Source organism: Cebus imitator, unplaced genomic scaffold (genome assembly GCF_001604975.1).
Source record: "Cebus imitator isolate Cc_AM_T3 unplaced genomic scaffold, Cebus_imitator-1.0 Scaffold106, whole genome shotgun sequence".
Lineage (NCBI taxonomy): Eukaryota > Metazoa > Chordata > Mammalia > Primates > Cebidae > Cebus > Cebus imitator.
In genome coordinates, this window is record NW_016107421.1 from 47,816 (window position 1) to 58,492 (window position 10,677).

A 10,677-nucleotide genomic window follows, 5' to 3' on the forward strand; every position below is an offset into this window, starting at 1 on the left:
AGATTTCAAAGGGAATGCTTCCAGTTTTTGCCCATTCAGTATGATATTGGCTGTTGGTTTGTCATAAATAGCTTTTATTATTTTCAGATACGTTCCGTCAATACCTAGTTTATTGAGGGTTTTTAGCATAAAGAGCTGTTGAATTTTGTCAAAGGCCTTCTCTGCATCAATTGAGATAATCATGTGGTTTTTGTCTTTGGTTCTGTTTATGTGGTGAATTACGTTATTAGACTTGCGTATGTTGAACCAGCCTTGCATCCCCGGGATGAATCCGACTTGATCATGATGAATAAGCTTTTTGATGTGCTGTTGGAATTGGCTTGCCAGTATTTTATTGAAGATTTTTGCATCTATGTTCATCATGGATATTGGCCTGAAGTTTTATTTTCTTGTTGAGTCTCTGCCAGGTTTTGGTATCAGGATGATGTTGGTCTCATAAAATGATTTGGGAAGGATTCCCTCTTTTTGGATTATTTAGAATAGTTTCAGAAGGAATGGTACCAGCTCCTCTTTGTATGTCTGGTAGAATTCGGCTGTGAACCCATCTGGACCTGGGCTTTTTTTGGATGGTAGGCTCAATTGCTGCCTCAACTTCAGACCTTGTTATTGGTCTGTTCAGGGTTTCCACTTCTTCCTGGTTTAGGCTTGGGAGGAGGCAAGTGTCAGGAATTTGTACATTTCTTCCAGGTTTACTAGTTTATGTGCATAGAGTTGTTTGTAATCATCTCTGATGATGGTTTGAATTTTTGTGGAGTCTGTGGTGATATCCCCTTTATCGTTTTTTATTGCGTCTATTTGGTTATTCTCTGTTTTCTTTTTTATTAATCTTTTCGAAAAACCAGCTCCTGGATTTAGTGATTTTTTGAAGAGTTTTTTGTGTCTCTATCTCCTTCAGTTCTGCTCTGATCTTAGTTATTTCTTGTCTTCTGCTAGGTTTTGAGTTTTTTTGATCTTGCTCCTCTAGCTCTTTCAATTTTGACAATAGGGTGTCGATTTTAGATCTCCCCTTGTTTCTCATGTGGGCATTTATTGCTATGTATTTTCCTGTAGAGACTGCTTTAAATGTGTCCCAGAGATTCTGGTATGTTGTGTCTTCATTCTCGTTGGTTTCGAAGAACATCTTTATTTCTGTCTTCATTTCATTGTTTATCCAGTCAACATTCAAGAGCCCGTTGTTCAGTTTCCATGAAGCTTTGTGGTTCTGAGTTAGTTTCTGAATTCTGAGTTCTAACTTGATTGCACTGTGGTCTGAGAGACTGTTTGTTATGATTTCTGTTCTTTTGCATTTGCTGAGGAGTGATTTACTTCCAATTATGTGATCAATTTTAGAGTAGGCATGATGTGGTGCTGAGAAGAATGTATATTCTGTGGATTTGGGGTAGAGAGTTCTGTAAATGTCTATTAGGTTTGCTTATTCCAGGTCTGAGTTCAAGTCCTGAATATCCTTGTTAATTTTCTGTCTGGTTGGTCTGTCTAATATTGACAATGGGGTGTTAAAGTCTCCCACTATTATTGTGTGGGAGTCTAAGTCTCTTTGTAAGTCATTAAGAACTTGCCGTATATATCTGGGTGCTCCTGTATTGGATGCGTATATATTTAGGATCATTAGCTCTTCTTGTTGCATTGATCCTTTTACCATTATGTAATGTCCTTGTCTCTTTTGATCTTTGTTACTTTAAAGTCTGTTTTATCAGAGATGAGAATTGCAACTCCTGCTTTTTTTTTGCTCTCCATTTGCTTGGTAAATCTTCCTCCATCCCTTTATTTTGAGCCTTTGTGTATCCTTGCATGTGAGATGGGTTTCCTGGATACAGCACACCGATGGGTTTTGGCTTTTTATCCAATTTGCCAGTCTGTGTCTTTTGGTTGGAGCATTTAGTCCATTTACATTTAGGGTTAATATTGTTATGTGTGAATTTGATACTGCCATTTAAAACTAGCTGGCTGTTTTCCCCGTTAGTTGATGCAGATTCTTCATTGTGTTGATACTCTTTACCATTTGGTATGTTTTTGGAGTGGCTGGTACTGGTTGTTCTTTTATATGTGTAGAGCCTCTTTCAGGAGCTCTTGTAAAGCAAGCCTGGTGGTGATGAAATCTCTGAGTACTTGCTTGTTCACAAAGGATTTTATTTTTTCTTCACTTATGAAGCTTAGTTTGGCTGGATATGAAATTCTGGGTTGAAAGTTCTTTTCTTTAAGGGTGTTGAATATTGCCCCCCACTGTCTTCTGGCTTGTAGGGTTTCTGCTGAGAGATTTGCTGTGAGTCTGATGGGCTTCTCTTTGTGGGTAACCTAACCTTTCTCTCTGGTTGCCCTTAGCATTTTCTCCTTCATTTCAACCCTGGTGAATCTGACGATAATGTGCCTTGGGGCTGCTCTTCTTACGGAATATCTTTGTGGTGGTCTCTGTATTTCCTGGACTTGAATATTGGCCTGCCTTGCTAGGTTGGGGAAGTTTTCCTGGATAATATCCTGAAGAGTATTTTCCAGCTTGGATTCATTCTCTTCGTCACATTCAGGTACACCTATCAAACATAGATTAGGTATTTCACATAGTCCCACATTTCTTGGAGACTTTGTTCATTCCTTTTTACCCTTTTTCTTTAATCTTGTCTTCTCCCTTTATTTCATTGAGTTGATCTTCAACCTCTGATATCTTTTCTTCAACAGCCAAAGTGACTGTTGAAACTTGTGCATGCTTCGCGAAATGCTCCTGTTGTGTTTTTCAGCTCCATCAATTCACTTATATTCCTCTCTAAGTTGTCCATTCTCATTAGCATTTCATCAAATCTTTTTTCAAGGTTCTTAGTTTCTTTGCATTGGGTTAAAACATGTTCTTTTAGCTCACAAAAGTTTATTATTACCCACCTTCTGAAGCCTGATTCTGTCATTTCATCACTCATTCTCCATCCAGCCATGTTCCCTTGCTGGTGAGGGGTTGTGATCCCTTTTAGGAGGAGAGGTGTTCTGGTTTCAGGTGTTTTCATCCTTTTTGCGCTGGTTTCTTCCCATCTTTGTGGATTTATCCACCTATCGTCTTTGTAATTGCTGACTTTCAGATTGGGTCTCTGAGGGCGTCCAGTTTGTTGATGATGAAGTTATTTCTGTTTCTTGGTTTTCCTTCTAACAGTCTGGCCCCTCTTGCTATAGGACTGCTGAGGCCCACTCCAGGCCCTGCTTGCCTGGGGATCACCTGCAGCAGCTGCAGAACAGTAAGGGTTGCTACCAGTTTCTTCTTCTGCTATCTTTGTCCCAGAAGGATACCCACCAAATGTCAGTCTGATCTCTCCTTTATGAGGTGACTCTTTGGATGTACGGGGTCAGGGAACTGCTTGAGGAGATAGTCTGTCCTTTGTAGGAGCTCAGGTGCTGAGCTGTGAGCTCCGTTGTTCATTCAGAGCTGCTGGGCAGGTATGTTTAGGTCTGCTGCAGCAGAACTCATAAACCCCATTTTTTTCCCCAGGTGCTCTGTCCCAGGGAGTTAGGGCTTTACAGCTAGTGCTCGACTTACAACCACGGTCAGGACCTTGGACCGGTCGTAACACGATTTGGTTGTACGTTGAGTAGGCTATATGTACAGTTGAAATGGTGCACGCGGAGATGGTAGTTCTGCCGGAAGCTGGTCCGCACTGTCGTACGCCCAGCTGGGCAACGTTTGCGCTGCCAGACGTGGAGTAGTCATGGCTAGCGATTGTGGTCGTAAAGTCAAATGGTCGTAAGTTACATAGGTGGTAAGTCGACCAATACCTGTATTTATGAGTTTCTGCTGTGCTGCTGCCTTTTTTTCAGGGCTGCCCCGCCCAGCAAGGAGGCAGCTTAGTCAGTGTCTGCCTGCAGAGGCTTTGCTGAGCTGCTGTGGGCTCTTCCCAGCTGCCATGTGAACTTCCCTGCAGTCCTGTTTATATGGGTATAGTTAGAACTGTCTTGGCAATGGTGGCCCACCTCTGTAATGGCAGGTTGCCTCGGCAACAGGCGGGCTGCCTCAGCAATGGCAGACTACCTCTGTAGTGGTGGAGTGCCTCGGTAATGGCGGACGCCCCTCCCCCACAGAGCTGGACCATCCCGGGTTCAGCTGTGCTTGCCGTGAAACTCTTAACCCAGAGCATTTCCAATTGCTGTTTTTTTGTGTGTGGGGGTGGGACCAGCTGAGCCTGATTACCTGGCTCCCTGCCTCACAGCGTTTTTTTTTTTTTTTTTTAGTTGAACGGTAGACTCTCTCCCAGGAGTTCCAGTCGCCTGTTGAAAAGGCACCGGGATCTGTGTGATTTCCCCTGCGGCAACTCACTGCGCCAGCTGAAACAGCTGCGCTGAGATTCTTGGCACTTTTTTTGCCCAGGAATCTCCTGGTCTGGCTCCCTGTTTCAGTCCCCTTTTTAATCAGATGAATGGGCGACTCTGCCTTCCCGGGGCTCCAATTGCCAGCTAAAAGGGCACCCAGACCAGTGTATTTTGTACAGGGAACTGCCGCGCTGGGGCGTGGGCAAAGCCCCTGCGCCAGCCAAAACAGCCATGCTGGCCACCCGTGGGGTTCCTCTGCCTGGGAATCTCCTGGTCTGTGGGCAATAAATATCCGTCTGGAAATGCAGCATCCACTCACCCTCTGCACTTTCGCTGGGAGCTGCAATCCTGAGCTGTTCCTAATCGGCCATCTTGGATCTTCCCCTTAATACTCTTCAGCTTCCTGTCTTTTTAGAGCTCCTCAGGTGGTCATTGTGAATCAGCAACCTGCTCTCAGATGTAATAAACACACAATACAGTTTTTCCCTAGAGTTTACTTATAAGAAGAATCTCACAAATCTTAAAGGAGTGAGACTGTGTTCCGAACTTCACAGAATATCATCTTTAGAGCCAGTCATAGTGGATTGAATCCTTGTTTGTAATGCCTTGTGTTTCATGGTACCCAGAACTTTCCCTTCCATCAAATGGCTGAATTTGATAAAGAATAGCATTCAGCAAAAAGTATTAATGCATATCTCCGCTGGTTTTTAAAATGACGGGTAAATGAGAACATCTCTGTTTGCTAAAAACCTAGACCAATAATTAACGTATTAATCAACTTTTTTTGGCCACAGACTTTTCCCTTCCTGTCTTTCCATGAGTAAAATTAATTTAGTTTTTAAAATTTCATTTCCACTTCTATTGCATGTAGTTCATTATTGCCTTTTATCACATTTTATCTGTTCTTAAGTTATACACGAAGTCAATGAAAAAACCTGCCTCAGAATAGAGTAATAGTTTATTTCATAGACTGTTTGACCTTTAGGTTCTTGTTAGGGCCAGGCATGGTGGCTCACGCCTGTAATCCCAGCACTTTGGGAGGGTGACGTGGGCAGATCACTTGAATCCAGGTGTTCAGGACCAGCCTGGGCTACATGCCGAAACCCTGTCTCTACAAAAAATAAAAGAATTATTTGGGTGTGGTGACACACGCCTGTAGTCCCAGCTACTGGGTAGGCTGTGGTGAGAAGATCGCTTCAGCCCTGGAGGTGGAGGTTGCACTGAGCCAAGATTGCAACGCTGCACTCCAGCCTGGGCAACAGAGTGAGACGCTATCTTTAAAAATACACACACACACACACACGTACGTACGTACGTAAACATTAAGGCTTTCATTATTTTCAAGGGGAAAAAAAGACTTGTGGGTTCTGGGAACATAGTTGATGGGGCCAAACTCAGGATGGAGTTTGGAGTCCTAGCCTCTCCCTATATTTGGCCTTGTAAGCAGTTTGTACTACAGCTTTTTTGGTTAATAAATGGGCATCTTTATTTTTTTGAGTCATGATATTTTTAAGCCAGTTAATTAAGGTATTTTTATGTAAGGCATTTTTGTTTATTACTGTTAAATTTCAAATGTATATTTATTTTTAAACTTGCACATTAAAAAACAAAAAAGAGGTTGTAAAAAACCCAGCTAATATTAACAGAACTGCTTTTAGAATAAGGCCATTGCATGTGTACTTTTTGGTATTCAAATAGCAACTAAAACAGTTTGGGATTTCATTCAAGGTAAAGGACCGGGAACATTTTTGGGGAGTCACTCAGTTTAAAGAGGTATTGTTCATCACAATTTTTATCAACTTCTCTTTTTTTTTGAGACAGAGTCTTACTCTGTCACCAGGCGCCAGGCTGGATTGCAGTGGCACAATCTCGGCTCACTGCGACCTCTGCCTCCCGGGTTCAGGCAATTCTCCTGCCTCAGCCTCCTGAGTAACTGGGACTACAGGCGCGCACCATCACGCCCAGCTAATTTTTGTATTTTTAGTAGAGATGGGGTTTCACCATGTTGGTCAGGATGGTCTCAATCTCTTGACCTCATGATCTGCGCACCTTGGCCTCCCAGAGTGCTGGGATTACAGGCTTGAGCCACCGCACCCCGTCTTTTATCAACTTCTAATTGTAATTTTGGAAAAATTACCATTGGGCATTTGGCTTTACGTTTTTGTTTTTGTTTTTGTTGCTGAGACAAAGTCTCACTCTGTTGCCTAGGCTGGAGTGCAGCGATGTGATCTCAGCTCACTACAACCTCCGCCTCCTTGGCTCAAGTGATTCTCATGCCTCAGCCACTCAAGTAGCTGGGATTACAGATGTGCAGCATCACACCCAGCTAATTTTTTTACATTTTAAGTAGAGACAGGGTTTCACCATGTTGGCCAGTCTGGTCTCGAACTTCTGGCCTCAAGTAGTCCACACACCTTGGCCCCCACCAGGCCCAGCGAGCATTAGGTTTTCAACTGTCAGTCTTGTTTGTCAGTACTGCTTATTTCCTTCAGTGGGTATGCTATTACTGCTTTTTCTTTTTCTTTTTTTTGAGACGGAGTTTCGCTCTTGTTACCCAGGCTGGAGTGCAATGGCGCGGTCTCGGCTCACCGCAACCTCCGCCTCCTGGGTTCAGGCAATTCTCCTGCCTCAGCCTCCTGAGTAGCTGGGATTACAGGCACGCGTCCCCATGCCCAGCTAATTTTTTGTATTTTTATTAGAGATGGAGTTTCACCGTGTTGACCAGGATGGTTTCGATCTCTTGACCTCGTGATCCACCCACCTCGGCCTCCCAAAGTGCTGGGATTACAGGCATGAGCCAACGCGTCCGGCCTATTACTGCTTTTTCTAAGCCAAATTCCATTTTGGTTAATCAGATATTGCTAACTGAAATACTTTCCTTTGCAGATATAGTAGATAAAGTTAGATAAAGTACTTTAATCTTCTTGCTCTGTCTACTGTGGGAAAGAGAATATGTGAGGGCTCTGAGGATCTTATACTGTGCCTTCCTTGTGAAGCCAAGCCTGTCATCCCTGAGTATCAAAAGCTCTGGCCCAGAACTTTCATAAAGTTTTTGACTGGTGGGAGAAAGTATTCCTATTAAAGAGGGTTTGGGTTTGAAGGGGTATTAATCCAACTCAGATTTCAAAGTCATGTGGTCAAGTAGTTACAAAGTACTTAGTGTGTATATCACCCCATGGTAGACCTCCTGTCCACCCCCATTTCTTTTAAGGTAGATCTCCTGCATGAACTTCCCCCCAGGGTCAGCCCAGGCCATCCTTGGCACACACCCACATCCCTTTTTTTTCTCTGATTCTCCAAGGCAGTGGTTTGCAGTTCTTTTTAATTGGTGATATTATTTTGTTTTATTTGCCTTCCTAATTGAGTTATACCAGAACCTTAAGAAAATAAAGAATCTCTCTCCTTGGAAGAACAGAAAGCTACTACTGTGACCTTTACTTTGTCTCCCCTTAGTACTCCTATGGTATACTCAAAAACAAAAGACTGGCCAGGTGCAGTGGCTCACGCCTGTAATCCCAGCACTTTGGAAGGTCAAGGCAGGTGAATCGTTTGAGGTCAGGAGTTCAAGACCAGCCTGGCCACCAACATGGTGAAACCCTGTCTCTGCTAAAAATACAGAAAACTGAGCCAAGTGTGGTGTCATGTGCCTGTAATACCAGCTACTTGGGAGGCACAGGCATCAGAATCGCTTGAACCCAGGAGGTGGAGGTTGCAGTGAGCCGAGATCACGCCACTGCACTCCAGCTTGGGTGACAAGAGTGATACCTTGTCTCAAAAACAAACAAAGACTTATATTCCAGCTCACTGCGTAGAATTTGAGCCACTTGGTTGCCTAGGTGTGGTCACTCATAGCCGGTTTTTTTCTGCAGGATTTTCAGTCAATGCATCATCGGAGCGACTCAACATGGGTGAAATCGAGACGTTGGATGACTACTGAGCGCCTGCCGGTGGACTGGCCTCCCCTCTCCTGTCTGCCGACCATGGAGCCTCCACCTTTGGACACAACACTTACTCACCATTTACTCTTTATCACTCTGCAACAAATCACAGAACCGATCATCTCAGGCTTTTTCTTCTGGCCCTTTGTGTCCAAGATTCTTTAATCCATTTTTGTTGGTGAACATCTCAGACCATAGATAAGCGGACTGGACCGTGTGTCTTGGGGGTGGCAGTTGGGAGTACTCCCCAACAAGGCTGATTTTAGGCAGCATGTGTTCACTGTACTGTGATTTCATCTACTGTCTCCCAGAAAGTGTGTTGGGATCAGCCATTAGCAGCTTGCTTTCTCTTGTCACTTTTTTTCTTCTATTTTGTTTTTTCTTCTTCTTTTTCCCCCATCAGGGCAAGAGGTCTAACTGGTGCAATCATGAAGAGAGTTAATGATTAACAGACATTGGCCAGCAACGAAACACCCCACGGACTGTGACTCGGGTATCTAACAGGCAGTCAGAGCTCTCCCAGTCTGAAAGTTGCATTGCCACTGCTAACTTTGGGATTGCATCGAGAGGCCCTGAGTGGGGTTGTGATGAGGTTGGATTGGTTTGATGTTACACACTCCTCACCTGTTCTTTCTGAGCATCCTTTCTCTGAAAGAATTTATGTTTTTCTTCATTAGATAGTGACTTCTGAGCAAGCTGATCTCCCCTGGCATACTCCAACCTGATTGGACAAAGGAAGCCCTATGGCCTGGGAGAGAGACTATTCTTAATTTTTCTTTCTTACAAAAACTGATTTTTCCCATAAATATTTTTACTTCAGAGGACTAGGACCAGTTTGTTTTGGGCCCTTCTGCTGAAAATTTGTCTCGTTTAAGAGGCAGCTAGGATCTTTACCATATGTATGAATTTGTATAATTTCATTTTTGGATAGGGATAAACTTTTGCTTCCGATAAAAGCCTGGAATTTCATCTGGTTCCTCAGAGCATTGCGTGTGTGTGTTGCTGTAGCCTGGAAAAGGTTTTGTTAAAAGATTCTGGGATGGCAAGTTGCTTGCCTTTTCTGAAAAGAGAACATACAAAACCTGACCATCTTTAAGACCTTCATCCATGGAATCCACTATACAGGAGGATGCAGTGGGCTGGAGGGGATGGGCAAAAACGGGAGCAGGAAGCCTGACCTGGCTTCTTTCTGGTCATGGCCTCCTAATACCTTTCACTTCAAGTAGAAATGTACTCAAGCCCTATTTATAAACAAATACTCTTCCTGCCTCCACCAAACCCCTACCGAATATCACCTGGAATTGCCACTCACACTGGGTTGGAGTCATTGGGCAGCTGTGCCTGTGCCAGAGGTGCTGTGGTCTGGGCAGCCCCTGGAAAAGCACCTTTGCTTCCTGTCATTGTTGCCTCAGAAGGCCGGAGTTGCTCTGAGAGCAATTTGGGTTTGGAGTATTATATTTGGCTTCTATTTTTATTATTTTGGATCACCATTATCCCTATCCCTTCTTGCCTCCCTCCCTTCTAAACATGTACAATAACTATACAGAGACTGCTACAAAATTGTATATAGTTTTTGGATCAAATAGCATGAGGGGAGAGGAAACCATTAAAAAATTAGGGCTCCTACTCTCCTTTGCTTTGTAAATTCAAAAGTTGGGGGTGGGTAAGAGGGATAGTTAAAATGTTTACAAAACTTTAGGCTCCCTCGGAACTTTTGCCAGCGTGGAGGAAAATAAAAAAGAACTTAAATAAAACCTGGTTGTATTCTGAGTGCACCTCTTGTACTCACCTTTATGGAGACTGAGTTCTGCACTAAACTGTTGCTCTCGGTATCATGGAAAAGCTCCAAGCACCCGAGACATGGAGGCAGTCATGGCTTCTTTCTCTACCAGACCACACAGAACTGGCTGGTTCTGTATTTGAGAATGTAGAGGTCAAGGCAGATGTAGGTAAGTTGACCAAGTATCTTTTCTCTTTTGACTCTGCCTTTCTGCTAACATGTGGGTCAGCACCTGCCCACATGCCACAGACACACACCCTCTGCAAGCACCCCTCCAGAGCCTGCCCACACCTCCCAGCTAGACTCCGTGTGTGTATTCAGGAAAGATGAAAATACATTTTTAAAAATTGGGAGTGGAGTGGGCAGATGAGGGGGGAACAAAGTCATTTTGGTCATGGAACATCCATTTGCTTAACCAAGGAGACTCTTCCCTGGGAAAGTTTGTTTCTGTCTCTCTCAATTCTACTCTCTTTCATATTTTTATTTGCTCACCCTTTCACTTAAAGCCACCATTTTCTCATCCCATTCTAGGAACTTATTTCCAAATTCTCCTGACTTCCTGAGTTTTGGAGTATTTGTTTTGTACACTGTTTGCTTCTAGTGTTTTGTTTGGTTGGCTTTTTTGGAGATGGGGTCTTGGGATGTTGCCCAGGCTGGTCTCAAACCCCTGGGCTCAAGTGA

General features: G+C 43.7%; 1 protein-coding gene across 1 annotated transcript in view; it reads left to right on the forward strand.

Annotated features, from left to right (window-relative positions):
* Positions 1 to 9,991, forward strand: part of LOC108310617 (GRB10-interacting GYF protein 2) — a gene marked incomplete at its 5' end in the record, with an annotated part of 56,172 nt that extends 46,181 nt beyond the window's left edge. The window contains one exon of the mRNA XM_017537669.2: positions 8,148 to 9,991. Within this exon, the coding sequence (XP_017393158.1) occupies positions 8,148 to 8,215 (68 nt within the window). The remainder of the gene's footprint in view (positions 1 to 8,147) is intronic.
* Between the last annotated feature and the right edge of the window lie 686 nt (positions 9,992 to 10,677).